We start from the raw sequence: 20875 nt of genomic DNA on the forward strand, positions 1-20875 counted from the left end.
TCCTTCACCTGTTTTGCTCTCCTGCCCTGCAGCCAGGAAGCTGAAATGCACAAAGCACATTAAAGCCTCCCACACAGGCATGTGAGCGTGTGGGTGGGAATGAAGGGTGGCGCCAGGCTTGCTCCTTGTACGTGGGAGATCCCAGGAGCCCGGCTGAGCTGCGGCGCCGGGCTCTGTACATGGGGCTGGGATACTGCTGGGGAAAGCCGGCTTGTGGTTTCGGGTGGGTTGATGGAGCTGGTCCCCGTGTTCTGTCCGGGACTCTCTCCCGACTGAGTGCTGTAGAATAAACTTGTTGAGTGTTGTTCCCTTTCAATTGAGCTAGGTGTCTGCTAGTAAAGCGGTGGCCTGCCTGCCCCCAGCCCTCCCTCCCCAGAGGTCTGAACACCTGAAGATCAGCCCTGCACCAAATCAGCTTCTTTACATAGATTTTCTTGGAGCCGAAGTAGAATCCCAGGCTCCAGCCTCCTGCGGTCTCCCAGCGTGTCCCTTTGCTGCTTGGTCAATATCAACCCCTGCACTTTTCAGGGAGTGACATGTGGTGCTGGGGGCCCCGTCCCCTCCTGCCCTGGCAGCCTGTTCTCCTCTCTGTTCAGCTGGGGGGAGGAAGAGGGGGGCATCACCATTTTATTAGTGAGGCAGAGTCTTGGGCCCAAACCATTGCTGATGGTTGCCTGTTTGGTTCCTGGCCCCCCTGACCTGGGGTTGGACCATCTGCTGGGCCCATCCCTTGGGGCGTGGTGCACAGGGTCTCAGGAGATAACCGGGGTGCTCTGCCGCTGGCCGGGGCATGTTCCTGCCCTCCCCAGTGGCCCTGGTGACATACGGCCCAGCCATGCGGCTCAGCACAGTGACAAGCCAGTTCGCAGGAAGAGCCTTGTCTTACCTGTGCCACCGGCTGGCTCCTCCCCTTGCCTGCTCTCCCCAGGTGACCGCGCAAGGCTTGGCTGGGCAGGGCGGGTACCTGGGACCACTTACAGTGGAATGGAATAAGCTGGAGTCAGATTCCGACAGGTCCGGACAGGCCACCTGGGAGCCGGCCCCTCCCTCTGCCGCACCAGCCCCGCTTGCCAGACAGCTTAAATCTGCCCTGCCTCAGCCCTGAGGATCGAGACCCAGAGTCTCAGCACCATGAAGTCGGCTGGCATTGTGCTCCTTGCGGCCCTGCTCTCGCTGTGGGCCGAGCTGCCCGCTGCGTCCCGGGGAGACAGGTCGACTGCAGCACCTGGTGAGTGCTGAGAGCGGGCACCTGCTGGGCCAGCACACAGGTGCGGCACCTTGGGGCGTCCAGCCCTGGGACGAACTCCCCCGCCCCCGCGGAGGATGGGAGCGGCGATGGGGGCTGGATTCTCATGGGAGCTGCCCGCCCATGGGCTGTGCAGGACGAGGGGCAGACAGTGGATGTGCCTGGGGAGGGGGGGCAGTGCCTAGCCAAACCCGACCTGAGACCCATCTGGGGATCCCCCCCATGTGCCCAGCCCCCCCACTCCCGTGCAGGATGGAGTTGTGGATCTCTGCAGCCCCCGGTCAGTGCGCGCTGACCCGTCTCTCTTTGCAGTTAAGGCCGGTTACTGCTCCAAGGTGGCCCCGGTGGGGGGGGTGTTTGATGGGAAGAACTGTAGTGTCTGCCTGGAGAACAACACCTGCTCCACTTGCTGCACCGACGGCGACTGCCCCAGGGGCGACAAGTGCTGCCCGGACGAGTGTGGCTACACCTGCCAGATGGCAGTGACAGGTACGGGGGTCCTGGCCCCTGCGCCTCACTAGCTGGGAATGAGCCTGCCCCTCAGGAGCCGCCAGGGCCTGGGCCGGTCCCCCGGAGCAGAGTGCCCAGCCCGACAGGCAGAGACGGCGCTGGGCGCTAGGCCCCCGAGGGCAGGAGGGGGGCTGCTGCTGGGCAGGGTGAGACACAGCTTCCTCCTCCTCCAAGCACAGGGCTGAGACTGTGCCACCCCCACCTGGGGGAGCCCCGATTCCACCATCCGCGTCCCGTGGCAGAGCCCGCGGGGCTGCTCTCGCCGACTACATGCCGCCGCTCAGGGAACACTGCTGCGGGCCCAGCACAGTGCGGGATCCTCTGGAGCGGCTCAGAGCACGGCCGGATGGCGGGGCCTCTAATGTGCAGGGCAGGGATGGGGTTTGCCAGGAGCTGGGAATGGGGGACAGGGGATGGATCACGTGGTGATTCCCTGCTCTGTTCCTTCCCTCTGGGGCACCTGGCCCTGGCCGCGGTCGGCAGACAGGACACTGGGCTAGATGGGCCTTTGCGCTGACCCAGTCTGGCCGTTCTGATGGACTTATGTACCTGAGCCCTGCCTGCACCCCAGTCTGCACCGTTGCTCCCCACAGTGGGTGGCCTGTGTAGACGTGCTGGAAGCGCTGGCTGCTTGCTGTGCAGAGGGTGCCTGGAGCTGGGCTTGCCCCATGATTTGGAGCCGGGGAGCAGCCCAGCCTGAGCGGTTTGGGGTGGGGGGTGAATCTCAAAGATGTTTCCCTGCAGCCATAGGTCCGTGGCCGCTGGGCCATTCTGAGGCGTGACGTTCTCTGGCTCTAGGGGCCTCATGTGGCCTCCCCATAGCCAAGGCTGCGTCTGATCCACTCTCGCTCCCAGGGGTGGGGGTGGAGGGTCCCTTGGTTCCCTATCGCCTGTGGGGTGACGCTTATGCCTGGGAAGTGGCTTCTCTGAGAAGCCCTGGTCCCTCCCCGGCTGGGTCGAGCCTGTCCGACGGGTCCTGCTACCAATTCATTAACTCGCTCCAGCCTCCAGCTCCCGCTGCCCTCTGCGTGGGGTCCCTGGTGAACGGGCCGGGGCATTAGCAACGTGCCCATTGCCACGCCACGTGTAACGCTCACCCCAGCAGTGGGCACGGCCCCTGGCTTCCCAGCACATCACACCTTTGTGCTAATGGGCAGAGACGTGCATTGCGGCCAGCCCGCGCCTGGGCTCGGATTTCCCTGGTGGGGCCGGCCCTGACCCTTGGCAGGAGGCCTGGGGTAGCCGAGCTGGGCAGTGGGGGGCAGGATGGGTCTGATGCCAGGTGACGGGACGAGGGGCGTATGCAAGAGAACGGCTCTGCTGCCCTCCACCCCCACCCCACTTCGCAGGCCCCTCTGAGAGCAGCGCCCCCGTGCCTGGGGCCTTAGGTGGCAGGGGCAGTTGGAGCCTCCCCCTTTGCCTCTCACAGCCCCCCAACCCTTTGCTCTGCAGATCTCTGCCACCTGCCCTCGGTGTGCGGCTATTGCAAGGCCAGGTTCCCTCGCTTCTTCTACAACTGGTCCAGCCAGGCCTGCGAGGAGTTTGTGTACGGCGGCTGCGGCGGCAACAGGAACAACTTTGAGACAAAGGAGGAATGTCTGCGGGCCTGCAGGCCGCCCGGTAAATGGAGCGGGCGGCCCAGCGCCACGGGGCGGAGCCCAGGGCTGGCTTGGGACCTGGGCCTCTCAGGGCAGGACTCTGCGCCCAGGATGGCAGCAGGCCCCCAAGTCTGGGAGGGAGGGGGGACCGCCCCCAAGCACTGGTGGGGGAAAGGCCATCTTTGGAGGGAGCTGGGAAGGAGAAGTGCCGTGGGCACACCCTGGGCCTGACAGCATTGCCTTTCTGTCGCAGGCACTGCCTAGCCCTGGCCAGCGTGGGGGAGCCGAAGAGGAAGCTGCTGTTCCTGGCTGGTGCCTGTCTTCCCGGGCACAATTCCTGTCCCTTTCTGAGGGAAACAACTCCCTGCCTGGGAAGCCCGGACCTTTGCTCCCCCAGACCCTCTGCAGCAGGGTTTGGCTGGAGGCGGTTGCATTGTCTCCCAGGTGCAGAGCCAGCTCCCGCGGCCCCCGAGCTGGCCCAGCCCCGCTGCCGTTCTGTAGCCATGGACGTGTGTGTTGCGTGTTAACACTCAGCACGGAGCGCGGCGCTGGCAGGCAGGGGCTGCTATCAGCCAAACGCCCCTTTCCCTGGGACCTCGTGAGGGTCTGAGGGGTTAAATACAAGGACTGACCCTTTTCAAACAGAAGTAGGTCTTGTCACTCGTGCCCTTGGGAGAGGAGGGAGCTGTGCACACAACTCTGGCTGGAGTGCAGACTCTGCCCCTGCTTCCCTATTGGAGGGGGTGGGGGCATTTGGGACTCCAGGGCACATTGGGTAGTGGGAGTGCACAGCCCTGGCATATGGGCAGCAGGGTCCCCTGCCAAGGCCCCAGTGTGTGACAGGCCAAGCATGATCCCCTTCCTCCCAGCCTGCTGCTCTGTGCCCTTCGCTACCGTGACTCTTGTGCCAGCATGTGTTCTCCTTGAAGCCCCAGCTCCTGGAGTCAGGGGAGCACGAGAATCTCAGCTTCATTTAAAACAACGGCTGTGCAGAAAAGCCTGAAAACGTAGCCCCATGAGCAACAGCCCCAGCCGACAAAGAATGAGACCCAGCACTTCCTACTTTAGACAGTCTCATGAGTTTTTAGTTCTTTTAACTGGCGATGCTACCACTCTTCCGTCTCAACCTTCGTGTCAGACCCACCCATTTCGATCTGCTGGGCCTGCCCTGTTCAGACACCCACCCAGCTACAGGGAGAGGCAACGTGGGTAGGATAAGGCACTGGGCTGGCAGCCAGGAGACTTGGGTTCTAACCTCTGCACTGCAACTCTGGGCAGGTCTCTGTGCTTCTGTTTCCCTGCCACCCCGTCTTGCCTGGCTGGAGCGTGAGCTCTCTGCATCAGGGGCTGTCTCGTATGCGTTTGCACAGCATCCAGCACAAGGGCCCTGATCCCGGGGAAGCCTTCGCCTACCACTAGAATAAAAATAAACTGTCATCACCCCGTCCCCTCCGGGTGGGGTCTGGTGCTTCTTCACCGAAATAGCGCTAGCAAGTATTTCTCAAGGTGCAGGGGCATTATCACCCCAGAACGCTCAGGTCCAGCAGAAAAACTCTCCCTGAAATAGGGTACATAGGGAATCTTATAGCAGCAAACAGACACGGCCAAACTCACAGCTCGCGAAGACAAGACTAGACTAGACTGTCCCTACCCCACCAAACTGGTATTTGGGCTCAGGAGATGAATTTAAAGGCTCTGGCTCCACCCCCCGGAGAGTCCACTCAGGCAGGTTGGTGGAACCAGCTTGCCAGCCAATGGAAATGGGAAAACCAAATCAACCCCCTCAGGTTGCAGATCTGTTCTGCTTCAACCCACAAAGAATCCAGTCCGTTCTGGGCCTGGCCTCTCTCATTAGCAGGGCAGACAGCTATGCACACAAAGACAGAGCTCCCCTTCTGGACCCAAATGGACTCTTCTGCCCTGTGATTGGTGAGGCCAGAGAAACAAACCCTATAAATACTGGTGAGTCCTCCCCTTCCCCTTACTGCTGGGGCTTGTTGCTGTCTGGGAAGAGCTGCTTTCCAAGCCTGGCTCCCTTGACTGATGCTAGGCTGTGCTTGGGGCTTCCAAGACTGGGTTTGGCAGCTCTGGGGGATTTACTTGCAGGGACTGAGGCCTCAGCTAAGGGCTCAGTAGAACTAGGTGGTTCAAACATATGGGCTAAAGTGAGGTCTCTGCTGAGAGCTTTAGAAGGGGCTTGGGAACATATGGAAATTACTCATGCCTGCAGTTTGGGTTCTGCACAGGACCTCCACATCAGCTGTGCCATTCTGTGCCTGGCCTGAAATGTGTCCCCAGCTCTGTCCCTTTGCTGATCTCCCTGCCTGTTGCCCCTTTCAGGGCTTGCTCCAAGGCTGGAGCTGAGCTCACCTGCTAGGCTAGGGGCAGCTGATTGTCAAACTGCAGGGGTTAGGTTATGTGATGCTCAGTGGCTGGGGTTTCACAACTGTGAGCTGGGATCCTATCCCAAATGGCAAGTGAAACCACAACAGCCTCCTAAAGCACTGGGAGGCGGAACTAATCACAGCCTAGAGAACTGGGGAGATGGCCAGCCAATGGGCTGGGGGGGTATAGGGGGAGTGCAGACCTCTAGTACTGGCACTAAGTGTGGGAGAGCAGGGGCAGCTTTTCAGAAGATTTCTGGTGTGGGGCATGGACAGCATCGCCTGCCCCACAGAGCAGCATGAGAAGAATGAGGCAATTATTGCCTTCCTAATAATTGTCTCCCTAGTCGGGTGGGGCAGCAAAGAAATAATGGATCATACAGCCCTATTTAAGTCTGGAGGGGATAATTGCCCCCCTTGCCCATAACAACTGATGTCCCTAGAGGACACCCCCTTTGTCCCGGGAGCCTTCGACTGGTGCTGTGTTGTTTTAGGGTGGCTGAGTGCAGCTGCCTGGCCTGACACTTCCAGGGGAGCTCAGGACCCAGGGGGCCCTGTGGGCAGCCCCCAGCACAGGGCCTTTGCCTTCGGCTCGGTTGGTTTTATAACAGCTCTGACACCTCCTGGCGCCAAGGGGACAAGGACCAGGAGCGGGAAGCTGAGCTGAGCAGAGGTACAGTGCCCACCTGGGTTCTGGGGGGAGCGCTCCGCTCACACCCGGCTACGGTGGCTCTCCAGAGCCCCAAGAGAGCGGGACAGGATGTGCTTGGGGGGTGGGGCTTGGGGGGCAAAGCCAGCGAGTGGCTTGAGTTCTAACTGAATAATGGCTCCCGGGGCAGGACTCATCCCTGGTCCGCTCCCCCTGCCCCGTTTTCCCTCGGCTCAGCAGGGCTGGGCTGGCCCCATGCAGTACACTGGGTCTCGGGAGCGCTGCTGAGGTGGCAGCAGGCAGGAAGCTGCGTCTCTGCCCCAGGGGCTGGCGTTGGGCCTGCAGGCGGCTCCGCTCTGTGGTTCCAACAAGGTGGATTTGAGGAAATCTGGCACCTTCTCAGCTGCGCCCCGAAAGGGAAGCGACGGGCGGGCTGGTGGCTAGAACGCCCAGCTGGGCAGGGAACATAAGACTCGGGCCTGGCGCTGGCATTCAGTTTATTGCTGCAGGGTCTGTAGGGGTCTGGAAGTTGCGTTGGCAGGGCGTGGCCAGTGAAAGGGGTCTAACGATGGGCCGTCCCGTGATAAAGGGGCGGCTTCCTTTCAGCTCCTGTGGTGCTGGGCCCGCTCGTTATACAGCATCTGAAACGCAAACAAGCGGAGCGGTCACGGGCAGGCGAGGGGACACCTTCCTCGAAGCTTTGGGCACAGACTGGACTCAGACTTACCCCTTTCCCTGCCCCACGTTCTGCTAAAAATCCCATTTCCCATATGCTCCGGGGACCCTGTGCTGGCCCCATTCCAGCTCTGTGCGGGGAACCCGGAGTTGGGGGAGTGTCAGGCTCAGCACCAGCCCGTGCCCAGTTTCCCTGTCCCGTAGGAAAGCTGGGAAGCAGCCAGGTACCCGGGTCCTTCCCTGGTGAAGCAGGGCACGGTGCCCTGGATACGCTTGAGGCCGGTACAGCGGTCTGTGCTGGCAGTCAGGGCGTGGCACACCCCTCCCGAAGGGCCCGGTGCAGCCAGGTACCCGGGTCCTTTCCTGGTGCCCTGGATACGCATGAGACCTGTGCAGTGATCTGTGCTGGCTGTCAGGGCATGGCACACCCCTCCCGATGGGCCTGGTGCAGCCGGAGCCAGGAGCACTCGTCGGCCCTGCACCCCCCGTGCGCAGGGATTCGCTGCATAACTGGTACCTTCCTCTGGGTGTATGCAGCGCATCGCACACGTCCTAAAGCAGCACTTCTTCCTCCCAGGGCACGCATGGTCACTGTCACACTCTGGGGGGGCTGCGTGTCGACACTTTGCTGGGTCCGGTGGGCAGGTGCCAGGCTTTTCTGCAGCAGGAGGAGATCAGGTGGCCTTGTATGGGGGGGCGTTAGGGGGCCGGTGGACTCAGGCACGTGGTAGCACCCATGAATCCCAGCACCCAGGGGTGGCTGGGGACACTGACTGCCCAGAGCCATGTTCTGATTGGCTGGCTGGACCTTGCTGAGGATGTCGCTCCCAGCGGAGCTAGGACGGGCCCTCAGCATCCTGGGTGCATTGTGGTAGAGGAGGTGACGGGGAGCAAGGGGTTGCCAGGCTGGGGTGGGGAGAAGCAGCCGGAGGAGGGAGTCCAGTGACCCCTGCAAACTGCCCCTCCTGCCCCCAGGTGCCAAGCGCCCCCTCTGCAGCAGACCAGGACCCTCCAGCTATGCTCTAGGGCACAGTAACTCCAGCCGCAGGGGACGCAGGAGAAAGGGAAGGGGTTGGTTGGCCACAGGCTGATGCCGGACGGGGGCTGGCGGGAGAAGGTCCCAGCCGGCAGGAGACTTTCACCCTAAGAGGGAGGGGGTTAAGCTGTGAGAACTCTGCCAGGTCGGGGAAGGCCATTGGTCACGCTGTGCATGGGAGCACTCAGCTGTGGCTCACCGCTGGGCTCCCTCGGCTGCTTCCTGACGGGGGTTAAGACAACACATAGGAGACACTTCCTCAAAGGGCCCTCTGCTGCCGCTGGAGAAGCCACCTATCTGCGTGGCTCCTGGACCCCTCCAGACGGGGTGAGCTGGTTCCCCCCTCATGACTGGAGCTCCCACTCTGAGCTGTATGGGTGTCTGTGTCCATAAAACCCCCGACAGGTCCCACCCGGCTCCCCCAGATCCTGCTGACTTCCCACTACAAATCTCCCAAGGATCTGCCCAGACCCTGTCCATAATGCTGGGAGGATCCCTGCCCCCCACAGTCCCACGAACGCCACGGCAAAGAGGTGAGATGCCAGCAGATCCAGCGGTCTGTGCTGGGCAGGGCTGGTCTCACCCAGCCTCCCAGCACTTGCTCTCCTGACAGAAAAGCTCTCGGTGCATGCGGCAGGGGAGGCAAGGAGGAATCATTTCACAATGTCTGATAGTGGCACGGAGAGGCCAGGGCCCTGTGGGGCTGGGCGCTGGCCACACACAGGCCCTGCCCCGAGAGCTCAGAGTCTGTGTGTGGGGCAGGGCTCAGCTCTGGAGACACTAACACTGAGGGACTAAATTTACCTGCAGAGATTGGGGACATGCACACGTGACCACACCCATTACTGCAGCACTTCTGCCCCCTGGGACACTCCTCATCCTCCCCACATTGCTCCACACAAAGGCCTGCCCTTTGGGACTCTGGACAAAGGCCGAGTCTCCCTGGAACACAGAACAGCCCCATGACACGGGCTCAGCCTAGGAGTGAAGCGACTCCGGCCCTCAGCATCTTGAGCTGGGAGCTTTCTATGGGAAGAGGGCCCAGGAAAGAGAGAAGCAGTTTGAGTAGAAACTCAGAGCCCCTGAGGTCTGGGGGGCAGCGGGATCATCCAGGGCTGGTTAATGGGGCTGTGGTCCTGCCCCTTCCCTGAGCGACCCCAACCCCTCCTCCCCTCCGGGCTCTGCATGGAGGGGAGTGTCTGCATCTGGGGCAGGGCTGACCCAGCCTGAGCTCACCTCCGGTGACTGCTGTCATACAGACGTGGCCACACCCATTGCTGCAGCACTTCTGTCCCCGGGGACACTCCTCATCAGCAAAGCACAACTCCACGCAGGACCCAAAGCCCTGGGGCCTTGGGCAGACGCCTGCAACACAGAGTGGCCATGTGCCCATGAGACACCGGGCCTGCTGGAGCCTAACGACTCCAGATTGGAACAGGGGACCTATGGCAATGGGCCCAACGAGGGTGACGGAAGGCCCCTTGAAGGGACCCTTCCAGTTCAAGGTCCCAGGCCTTATCATCAAAGAGCTCAGGGCCTGGGCCCTGCATATCTAACCAAGCCTAGACTGCTGGGATGGAGCTGCCCCATGAGGGTAAAGCTCGTAGGGGCAGGAGACAGAGCTGCCTTGAGGCTGGCCCCAGACTGGAACAAGCTCCCCCAGAAGCGAGGGGCCACCCCAAACCTCCCCCCGTGCCCTGCTGCACATGCCAGGCGCACTGCTCTGACCAACTTCCTCCAGGATAAACACACAGCAGCGCAGGTACAGAAACCCCTGTGACGAAAAGAACAGGAGGACTTGTGGCACCTTAGAGACTAACCAATTTATTTGAGCATGAGCTTTCGTGAGCTACAGCTCACTTCATCGGATGTGGGACTGTTCTTAATGTTTCCTCTGAATAGTGTGCGGGTGCCTCAGTTTCCCCTGTGCAGTTCTTAAGTATCTAGGTGGTGGGGTAAGGGTGTATGATCGTTGCAGAGCCCTAGAGGGCAGGTGTGTGCAGGGGTCTGGACACAGAGAATGGCCGACACCCTGTTTCCTGGCAACGGATGTCCTGGGCCCTTCCCCCCTGCAAGGTGAGAGCTAAAGGGTTGGAGAAAAAAGGAATCAGGTGCCCTCCTGGCCCGGGAAAGGGACAAAGCCCAGAGGAGGAGGGGCTGGAGGGGGAGTCAGTTTGGGGCTGGCTGCAGACGAGGAGTGAAGTGCAGACATGGTTGTCTGGCTCACTGCCCCCCAAAATGGACCCAGCTGAGGGGTCCTGTTCTCCGTACGTACAAGCTCTGTTTTAGACCGTGTTCCTGTTGTCTAATAAACCTTCTGTGTTCCCAGCTGGCTGAGAGTCCCATCTGACTTTGGAATTGGGGGGCAGGACCCTCTGGCTTCCCCAGGACCCTGCCTGGGCGGACTGGTTGTGGGAAACGCAGAGGGGCAGAAGATGCTGAATGCTCCGAGGTCAGACCCAGGAAGGTGGAAGTTGTGTGAGCTGTGTGTCCTGAAGACAGTCTGCTCCCAGAGAGAGGAGACTTCCCCGGAGTCCTGACTGGCTTCGTAGGGTGCAGTTCCAGAGCATCGCCCGGGGACCCCGTGACAACCCCAAATGACTAAAATAAATGAGCAACAACTTGGCCAGCACAGACTGTCCCCTGCCTGGGGAGCGAGCCAGCCACAGGAGAGATGTCAGGCATGTCGCCTCCCGCACTCCAGGCACCAGGGCAGGACAGAACCTGGCTGGGACAGAGCTCGACCCAAGCGGGCACAAGGGTCCTGGCCAGGAGAGAAACACCCCTGCCAGCTTCGGCAGAGACACTGACGTCTGGGACCTGGGAGAGGCGGGACCGGTCAGACCTGGCCAATGCTGGCATTCAGGGCAGGGCTCCCCGGAGAGGGACTGATGCTGAGGGCTAGACCTTCATATCAGCCCTGCACGGCCTGTGAGCGGTGACTGCAGCTGGAACCCTCCCTTGCCCATGCACAGTGATACCAAGGCTCCTTTCCCTGGCATGTGGGCCCGACCAAGCAGTGCCCCTTTGCACTCCAGTCCATGGCCTGTGCAGGCCCACACTCCATGCTGCCCCCCAGGCTCTAGGTCTAGCCTCACCTCGGGGGACTTTCTGGCAGACACGGCCACAGCCATTGCTTCTGCACCTTTGTCCTCTGGGACACTCCTCGTCAGCTCTGCATTCGTCCACGCACGAGTCAGTGGGGCCATCCCCAGACTTGTCCTCTCTCTCTGTAACACAGCAGGGGGCCCAGATGCCCAATCACCAGGGGTGTGCAGAGCCCAGGGAGCCCCAGGGCAGGGGAAGGGAGCGTGCCCGTACCTGTGCGCACGGCCACACACTCCCGGCGGCACCCCGTGTCGCAGCACTTCTCGTGTCTCTCGCACACATGGTCGTCCAGGCACTGGTGTGAACGGGGCTGCCTCGGGTCGCTGCAGGCCTCTGCCCTGGGACAGGCACCGGGATGCTCTGGGGAGGGGGAGGGGACAAGAGAGGGACAATGAACCCCTCCGTGGCAGGTGGGGGACCCTCCATATCAACTTGTAATGAGAACTGCCCACGGGGAGGGTCCCAGCTAGACTCTCGGGCCCCTCCAGCCCAAGCCCTCTGCAGACACATGCTCACTCCTGGCCCCTGCACCCCCATCCACCCTCTCTCTGCTGCACTGCCCTGGCATAGGGTCCTTTCTCTCCCTGGACTGCCAGTCTGGCCTGGGGATGAATGGGGCTGGTCCCGGGGGGGTGTCTCTGCAGCCGAGCTGGGTACCTTTGTAGTGGGGGACACAGCGCATGGCACAGCCGCTGAAGCAGCATTTCTCCTGCTTGGGGCAATCCCGGTCATGAGCGCAGGCGTCCTGCTCGCTGCACGGCACCAGCGTTTGCCAGGGCTTCTGCTTGGGGCACGCGCCGGGTTTCTCTGACAAGAGAGGGTGGGAAGGGCAGGTTTGGAGGCTGCTGGATAGAGGGTGTCACAGTGGGGACCCACCCCAGGGGGAGGGCACAGCCAGCCCATCTTGCTGCACCCACCGGCCCCTCGTAACTGCACTGGGGGATTCTTAGGGCTGGCTCTCCGGCCTGGCCCTGGAGTCCAGAGGCCTGACACAGCGGGTTGCAGCTCCCCACCACCCAGCCTCGCTCAGCAGCTGCAGATCCTGACCCAGAGGTGCACAAAGCCTGTGGAAAGAAAAGGAGTACTTGTGGCACCTTAGAGACTAACCAATTTATTTGAGCATGAGCTTTCGTGAGCTACAGCTCACTTCATCGGATGCATACCGTGGAAACTGCAGCAGACTTTATATACACACAGAGAATATGAAACAATACCTCCTCCCACCCCACTTTCCTGCTGGTAATAGCTTATCTAAAGTGATCATCAGGTTGGGCCATTTCCAGCACAAATCCAGGTTTTCTCACCCTCCACCCCCCCACACAAATTCACTCTCCTGCTGGTGATAGCCCATCCAAAGTGACAACTCTTTACACAATGTGCATGATAATCAAGTTGGGCCATTTCCTGCACAAATCCAGGTTCTCTCACCCCCTCACCCCCCTCCCAAAAACCACACACACAAACTCACTCTCCTGCTGGTAATAGCTCATCCAAACTGACCACTCTCCAAGTTTAAATCCAAGTTAAACCAGAACATCTGGGGGGGGGGGGTAGGAAAAAACAAGGGGAAATTTCCCTATTAGCCTATTTCCCCTTGTTTTTTCCTACCCCCCCCCCCCCAGATGTTCTGGTTTAACTTGGATTTAAACTTGGAGAGTGGTCAGTTTGGATGAGCTATTACCAGCAGGAGAGTGAGTTTGTGTGTGTGGTTTTTGGGAGGGGGGTGAGGGGGTGAGAGAACCTGGATTTGTGCAGGAAATGGCCCAACTTGATTATCATGCACATTGTGTAAAGAGTTGTCACTTTGGATGGGCTATCACCAGCAGGAGAGTGAATTTGTGTGAGGGGGAGTGGAGGGTGAGAAAACCTGGATTTGTGCTGGAAATGGCCCACCTGATGATCACTTTAGATAAGCTATTACCAGCAGGACAGTGGGGTGGGAGGAGGTATTGTTTCATATTCTCTGTGTATATATAAAGTCTGCTGCAGTTTCCACGGTATGCATCCAATGAAGTGAGCTGTAGCTCACGAAAGCTCATGCTCAAATAAATTGGTTAGTCTCTAAGGTGCCACACGTACTCCTTTTCTTTTTGCGAATACAGACTAACACGGCTGTTCCTCTGAAAGCCTGTGGAACGGCTGCTTAGCGGCAGGCTCCACACCTTGCGCCCGGCACCCCCATGCTTGAGGCGGGGCTCCTGGCCCCTCGGTGCGCTGCAACCCCGGTGCTCTCTGCTCACACCTGGAGCGCAGGTAGCACCTGGCGCAGGGGTGGGGAGGTCTCCAGCTGCCCCTCGCCCGCCTTGCCCACAGCCGCTGGCGTGAACCCTTTCCTGCGGGGGATTCACCAGCGGGGCAAGGTAGTTCCAGTGGATGCTAACGGGGGTGACAGCCCCATGCTGGAGTGAGGGGAGCCCAGCTCCTGCCGCTCTGTTACCTCTCTCTGGGGCCTGGCATGTCCGGCCACACCCACTCTCACAGCACTTCTGGTCCCCCGCACACTCCTTGTCCCCTGCGCATGAGGACCTGCACAAGGGGGACTCGGACGCAATCCTGTCTGTCAGGGGGCAGATGCCGGGCTTCTCTGGAAAGCAGAAGGCAGAGGAGTGAGGGGGCTCACTGGGGTCTCATGATGGGACGAGCACCCTCCCCACCACTGGTCGTTCTGTCGTGATGTCACAGTCACGGGGCTCCTTGTTTTCGCAGGCTGAGCCCTGGGCCCTGTCTGTCTCCACAGACATGGTGGCTCCGTGGCCCTATGCCTGGGAGCTTGTCTGAGAGCCTTGGGCACATGCCAGGGTGGCCTATCCCAGCCACCCCGACAAACCCGCAGGGACTGGCTCTGCCCTGTCTCTCCCCAGCGTCTCGCTTGCCCAGGTGAGGGGCTGCCTGCAGGGCAATCTGAACCTGCCTCCTACCTTCCGAAGGGGCCAAGCACTCGTGGTCACAGCCCTGCAGGCAACACTTCTGGGCCCTGGGGCACTCGCCGTCCCCTCGGCATCTGGCTTCGCACTCATAGCTGACGTAGAGCCCGTTGCGTACGGGGCAGAATCCAGGCTTCCCTGGGCAGAAAGAGGCCAAGGGCAGTCACAGAGCTGGCCAGAGGGAGGCCGGGGGGCGAGGGAGGGGTCTGAGCCCACCGGGGAAGGGAGCGTCCCTAGCCCAAGCTGCCTGTGATCAGATGGAGGGGCTGGGTGCTAGGAGCCGGGTGCTGTTGACGTGAGGAGCGTGGGATGCTGGCTCACTGGCAGTGCCAGGGGGTCATTGGGACCCTGTGTGCCCTTCTCTCTGCACCAGGGGGCCAGTTGCCCGTGGGGAGGGGGATTCCCCGGGCCCGGTGGTGCTGGCGAGTCACCTCAGAGGCAAAGAGCCCAGGTGGGTGGGACCCCAGGCCAAGGCACAAGGCTGCCGCGCAGGGCCTGAAGACGGCCCGGGGGTGTGCCTGAGCCTGCCACGCTGCCCCCACCTGCTGTGGCTCCAAACGTGGGGCGTGTATGTGACGAAGCGGGACTGTTCTTAATGTTTCCTCTGAACAGTGGGGGGGTGCCTCAGTTTCCCCTAGGCAGTTCTTAAGTATCTAGGTGGTGGGAGAAGGGTGTATGATCGTTGCAGAGCCCTAGAGGGCAGGTGTGTGCAGGGGTCTGGCTCTGCAACGATCATACACCCTTATCCCACCACCTAGATACTTAAGAACTGCCTAGGGGAAACTGAGGCACCCCCACAATATTCAGAGGAAACATTAAGAACAGTCCCGCTTCATCACAGTGGGACTGTCTCTTCCTGGGTGAGGGCGCTGCCACTCGTGCAGTATTTCTGGCTCTCCGCCGGCCCCATGGCTCCTTGTCCAGTGGCCGGGCAGGCTGCCGGCTGGAACACGGGGTGGCCCAAGGCAGTCGGACCCTGATGAGCCCCTACTGCCTCCATGTGGGCAGGGAGAGGAGACCTCAGGGAAATGGACCCGCTGGGACAGGCAGAGAGCAGAGGCCCCTTTGTAGGCCCAGCCTCTATCCCCTGTTCCTGTTCCTGTCCACCGCTCGTGTGGTCCTGTCTTTGCATTCCCAATGCTGCCATAGGGTTGTCGCTGCCATTCCTCCAGCACGGGGACAGACACTCACCGCTGCCCTGTGCTGGGCATGCCTGGTGGCACCGATGGCTGCAGCATCTCTCTGCTCTCGGGCAGTCTCGGTCACTGCGACATCTCTGCCCACCATGCCCCCCAGGGGCGGCTGGGCCAGCGCCAGGTTCCTCTGCAACACAGAGCGGTCACAGGGCAGTGATGCCCCATCCAGACAAGCCCTAACGCTCCAGCTGGTATCGGGGGGATGGCAGGGAATGGGGCTGACAAAAGACCCTGCTCTCTCCTCAGTCCAGCCTCAGCCCTTGAGTTCCAGCCTTTCCCCACCCACTGCAGTGAGACCTTTTCGTTCCCAGGATGGTAACTTAGGAGGAAAAGGCCTGGTTGCCTCTGTCCTCAGCCCCTGTCATGGGCACCCCAATCTCCCCATATGCCCTCAGAGCTCTCTGCTCACTGCCTGTCCCTCTAGTCCCTCCCTGCTCCTCCTCCCGGTGCCCTGCTCCAGCCAGTAACTCTGGGTACCCCCCACATAAAGGTCACGGGCTCCAGAGAATCCCAGCCCCTGCACCAGGAAACTGGCCCTTGAGCCATCAGCCCCTGGGAGGGAGTGACGGGGTGGGCAGCGGGTGCCCCTGGAGCAGCCCACGTGGGCAGGTGCCGGTGCCGTCTCACCTGCCGTGGGGGAGGGCGATGCACAGACGTAGCTGGAGCCCCTCCTGCAGCACTTGTCTCTCTTGTGGCAGTCGCTGTCCTGCTGGCACAGCGTCAGGGGCGGCCCCTCGTCTCTGATTTTAAATGCTGGGCAAAGCCCCGGTTTCTCTGGAACACAGGCCAGGCGCGTGGCAGTGAGGCCCTGCCCAGTCACAGAGCTGCCCCAGCCAAGTCCCAGCGACTCCATGCGGGAATGGGGCGGCAGGCAGGGGGCTCCTTGGGGAAATGGGCCAGGCCCGGCCTGAAGGGCGGCCCAGAACCAGTCCCCTGGCCTGCTGCCTCGGCACCTTCCCTGGCCTCTCCTTGCCCTTTGCTCTCTGAGGTCGCCCCCTCTCTGCCCTGTGACCCCATTTGGCTGGGGCCCTGGCACGTCCAGTCCTCTTCCCCCAGACCCCTCCCTGCCCCAAGCCCTGCCCTCAGCTGCCCGTCCCCTCTCTGCCTCAGCTCACGTGCCCTCTGTCCTGCCAGCGCTCCCACCCCGTGTGGCCTCACTCTTTGCTCCCTCATGGCCCTCAGTCCCCAGCTCTCTGGGCCCATGTCCTCTGCCCCCTGGCCCCCAGTGCTCTGTGCCCCATGTCCCCATTCCCAGACCCCTGGGACTGAGCTCCCTGCAGGAATGATGGCCTGAGTCTGAGCTGCTGGCTGGGGAGCAGGGACCATTCAGGACGTGTGTGACGTTATTGACTTGAACTGGGACCGTATAGAACATTATTGCAACCAGGGTCCTGTAGTGGCACCAAACCTTGTATAAAGGGGGTCAAATAAGGTGTCTAAGACAAAGTTATTGTTTGCTGATTAGGATTATGCTATCTGTCTGCATGTATCATTTTTGTATTTAAAGATATAAGTATTGGCTCTGTACTGTCTGTATTTCAAACTTGTGCTGTGCTTCTGGGTGACACCCCAGACAAGTTGGTGTCAGCTCTGCCTAGTCTGCTTGATGGCCCATTAAGGACCATCCGCTATACAACTGACCCATTGAGAGAAGGCAGACACGCCTTGGAACTCAGCCAGGTGTGCAGGGACCTGCCTATGGACAGAACTCTGAGGTGTTTCCAGGCCATGGGATGGGCAGCTTGTCCTTGGGACAAAGGAAGACAGACCACATGGCAAGAGACTATACAAAGCTGCTGCAGCTCCTCCATCTGGTCTTCAGTCCTGCTTCCTACCTCTGGAGGGACTTGGCGACCCTGAAGCTTTGAACCAAGGACTGAAGGACCCATCCCAGCTGGGGATGTTCTCCAGAGACTGGATTTGAACCTGCCGTTTATTCCATCACTGCTGCAAGCCTGAACCGAGAACTTTGCCGTTACTGGATGTCATTGATTCCATTTAACCAATTCTAGCTCTCCTCTCTATCTTTCCCTTTTATGAATAACCCTTCAGATTTTAGATTCTAAAGGATTGGCAACAGTGTGATTTGAGGGTAAGATCTGATTTGTATTTTGACCTGGCTCTGTGGCTTGGTCCTTTAGGATTGAGGGAACCTTTTTTCTTTTACTGGGGTGTTGGTTTTCATAACCATCTGTCCCCATAACGAGGGGCACTGGTGGGGATGCTGGGAAACTGGAGTGTCTAAGGGAATTGCTTGTGTGACTTGTGGTTAGCCAGTGGGGTGAGACCGAAGTCCTCTCTGTCTGGCTGGTTGGGTTTGCCTCGGTGTGCAAAGGACCCCTGGGCTTGGGCTGTGGCTGCCCTGCTTGAAGCAATTTGTCCTGAATTGGCCCCTCTCCGTGGGATCCCGCCAGAACCAGCAGCGTTACAACGTGTTTTTGTGGTGGGTTCTGGCTCATGCCTACATGTCCCAAATGCCTCTCACCTGCGCAGCAGTGAGCCTCGCCTGTGTGGGGCCGGGCTCCGAGAGGGGCAGCAAACTCACCGTGCTGGGGGGCAAGGCAGGTGGGGCCACAGTGGAGGCGGCAGCATTTGGCAGCTCCTCCGCAGTCACTGTCCTGGGCGCAGGGGGATAGACAGGGCTCCTGGCTGGCCCCTGGGGCTCTGGCTGGGCACACTCCAGGTTTCACTGAGACAGAGCAGGCCAAAGGGTGACACAAACAGTGCGGTGAGAAGGGAGGGGCTGGAGAAATCAGCACCGAGGGGCTGGAGAAATCAGCACCCGCCTCCCTCGTAGATCACTTGTGCGCCCTCTGCCCTGGCCTGTCCCTCCGCTGGGAGCAAGGCTGCCCAGGAGAGTGGAGTCCTAGCCAGGGGAACCAGCCAGGGCAGTTCAGGAGCAAAGTGCTGGGGTAGTGCGTCTGCAAATGGCTGCACACATGCGAATCAGCTCCCGCCAGCGCTCCCCGGCAGGGCATCACAGAGGTGGGAGGCTAGGGTGACCAGATAGAAAGATTGGGACAGGGGGTGGGGGGTAATAAGCACCTATATAAGAAAAAGCCCCGAATATTGGGACTGTCCCTATAAAATCGGGACATCTGGTCACCCTAGGGGATGTTTGCTGGGGATGGGGTTAACGGTGCCTTGCACAGAGCGAGCCCAGGGCTTGGGCACATGTTGCCAAGATGTTAAAAAGAGGCTTCCCTGGGCCATGCCACCTCTGTGTGCACAGGGTAACTAGCAACCCAAGCCCCAGCGGTTAGTGAGTCCCTCAGTGCCCAGTGGTCTCGGTCTATGGCTAGGGACGCACCGGCTCACTGCGGACAGGTGGACACACTGGGAAGGGGCAGAGGTGAGCCAGAGAGAACGAGTCTGTGGCTGGAGGCTGCCCTGCAGGGAGCAACTGCAGAAGCTCCATCTGTTTAGTTTCTCAAGAAGGTTGAGGTGACTTGGTCACGGTCTGCAGCTGTCTGCACGGAGAGGGATTTCTGAGAGAAGTGGCTGGGAGCTGGGGCCCCACATCTTCAGGTTAGAAGCAAGGAGCAGGGCGGGGTGGTGGGTTCTGTCACTTGGGCGTTAGCTCAAGTCTGAACATCTCTCTCTCTCTGAGGTCTGCTCTAGCTCCATCAGGAGTTCTGGGCTGGGTGCAGGACTCCCCAGGCGAGGGTCTCTGGCTGTGCTATGCAGGAGGGCAGATGGGTCCCTACGAGTCTGGGGCACAGCGGGGCCAGCTGAATGCCCCCTGGACCGAATGGCTAGGCAGCAGTTCTGCAGAAAAGGACCTAGGGGTGACAGTGGACGAGAAGCTGGATATGAGTCAGCAGTGTGCCCTTGTTGCCAAGAAGGCCAATGGCATTTTGGGATGTATAAGTAGGGGCATAGCGAGCAGATCGAGGGATGTGATCGTTCCCCTCTATTCGACATTGGTGAGGCCTCATCTGGAGTACTGTGTCCAGTTTTGGTCCCCACACTTCAAGAAGGATGTGGATAAATTGGAGAGAGTCCAGCGAAGGGCAACAAAAATGATTAGGGGTCTGGAACACATGAGTTATGAGGAGAGGCTGAGGGAGCTGGGATTGTTTAGCCTGCAGAAGAGAAGAATGAGGGGGGATTTGATAGCTGCTTTCAACTACCTGAAAGGGGGTTCCAAAGAGGATGGCTCTAGACTGTTCTCAATGGTATCAGATGACAGAACGAGGAGTAATGGTCTCAAGCTGCAGTGGGGGAGGTTTAGATTGGATATTAGGAAAAACTTTTTCACTAAGAGGGTGGTGAAACACTGGAATGCGTTACCTAGGGAGGTGGTAGAATCTCCTTCCTTAGAGGTTTTTAAGGTCAGGCTTGACAAAGCCCTGGCTGGGATGATTTAACTGGGAATTGGTCCTGCTTCGAGCAGGGGGTTGGACTAGATGACCTTCTGGGGTCCCTTCCAACCCTTATATTCTATGATTCTATGATTCTATGGACACAGCGGGTTCGAAATCCACCCGAATGTGCCTTTCTAAGGACTGATCTGCAATGGGCCCTGCACGAGGATCCGCTGCCTCTCACCGACAAGCTTCACGGCCACGCAGGCCAGGCCACAGCCGTTGCTGCAGCACTTCTGGGCGCCCGGGCAGTCACTGTCGGAATGGCATCTCTCATCACAGGCACCGACGGCTCCTCCTGGTAACACCGGGCAGACTCCAGGCCTCACTGCAAGACCCAACAGCCACACGGAGTGAGACCCAGCCCGCGCACCGAAGTGCAGCAGTGGGAGTGGGGGAGGGAAACGGGCCATGCTGGGAGAAGGAAGATAGACCCCACGGCCGCTGTCCTCTTGTGCCCTTAGCCTCTGCACCGGTGCTCTTTGCAGAGAGAAGGCCCCATGTCCATGTTAAGGATCTGCCAGTCTCAGAGTCTCTGAGGCCAGCCGGGAGTCGGAATCATTCAGGGCAGGTTTATGGGACTGGGCTTCTGGCTCCTGACTGAGCGAGCCCCAGCTCAGGCAGGCAGCTCTCAGCCCTTGGGGAGCCCTATACTCAGCTCATCCCGGGATCAGCACACGCGGCAGGGCTGAGCACAGAGATGCTGATGTGTAAGGTCTGAACATACCTTCAGCGATGACTCCCATGCAGACGTGACCACACCCGGTGCTGCAGCATTTCTGCCCCCTGGGGCACTGCGTGTCCCTGGTGCACTTCTCCACACAGAGGCCAGGTCTCTGCAGCGTCGGGCAGATGCCGGGTCTCTCTGGAACACACAATGGGCGTGCGGCAGAGACCCTGCCCAGTCACTGAGCTGCTTTCGTCTCCAAGTTGGTCAAGTTCCCCCCACAACTGCCATAAACAAACGACCCATTTCCCCGAGTTGGAGGGGCCAGAGTGGCAAGAAGCGAAGGCCTCCCTGCGGCCCGTCTCGGCAGGGAGCTGGCAAACATGTAGGGCCCAGTGAGGTCCCTCATGGGGAAGGGGGAGTGGAACAGAGAGGAAGCTGACAGGGCTCTAGAGACATGAATGGGGCTCTGCTGGGACCTCGCCAGGGGGTGGCAGGGGATTGCAGGGACCAAG

The 20875-nt window shown here is 60.1% G+C and overlaps 2 protein-coding genes across 8 annotated transcripts in view; one reads left to right on the forward strand and one right to left on the reverse strand.

The window, feature by feature from the left end:
- The first annotated feature begins 1045 nt into the window (after window positions 1–1045).
- LOC125622020 (eppin-like) lies at window positions 1046–4001 on the forward strand. The gene is made up of 4 exons (XM_048819565.2): window positions 1046–1228; window positions 1559–1735; window positions 3209–3376; window positions 3608–4001. Exons 1-4 carry the CDS (start codon window positions 1132–1134, stop codon window positions 3616–3618), a joined length of 453 nt encoding a protein of 150 aa, XP_048675522.1. The 5' UTR covers window positions 1046–1131; the 3' UTR covers window positions 3619–4001.
- A 2866-nt stretch (window positions 4002–6867) lies between these two features.
- Window positions 6868–20875, reverse strand: part of LOC125622006 (uncharacterized) — a 35677-nt gene continuing 21669 nt past the window's right edge. For 6 of the 7 annotated variants that reach the window (XM_075118612.1, XM_075118611.1, XM_048819537.2 and 3 more), the window contains 13 exons: window positions 20421–20558; window positions 19878–20021; window positions 17872–18015; window positions 15954–16100; window positions 15322–15453; window positions 14125–14268; window positions 13644–13790; window positions 11864–12013; window positions 11420–11566; window positions 11197–11328; window positions 9335–9463; window positions 7580–7720; window positions 6868–7028 (listed from right to left, as the gene is read on the reverse strand). In XM_075118612.1, coding sequence (XP_074974713.1) covers window positions 7018–7028; window positions 7580–7720; window positions 9335–9463; window positions 11197–11328; window positions 11420–11566; window positions 11864–12013; window positions 13644–13790; window positions 14125–14268; window positions 15322–15453; window positions 15954–16100; window positions 17872–18015; window positions 19878–20021; window positions 20421–20558 — 1706 coding nt within the window. In that variant the 3' untranslated portion in view covers window positions 6868–7017. The remainder of the gene's footprint in view (window positions 7029–7579; window positions 7721–9334; window positions 9464–11196; window positions 11329–11419; window positions 11567–11863; window positions 12014–13643; window positions 13791–14124; window positions 14269–15321; window positions 15454–15953; window positions 16101–17871; window positions 18016–19877; window positions 20022–20420; window positions 20559–20875) is intronic. The other variant, XM_048819539.2, reaches the window with a different exon arrangement.

This window comes from Caretta caretta, chromosome 13 (genome assembly GCF_965140235.1).
Source record: "Caretta caretta isolate rCarCar2 chromosome 13, rCarCar1.hap1, whole genome shotgun sequence".
Taxonomy (NCBI): domain Eukaryota; kingdom Metazoa; phylum Chordata; order Testudines; family Cheloniidae; genus Caretta; species Caretta caretta.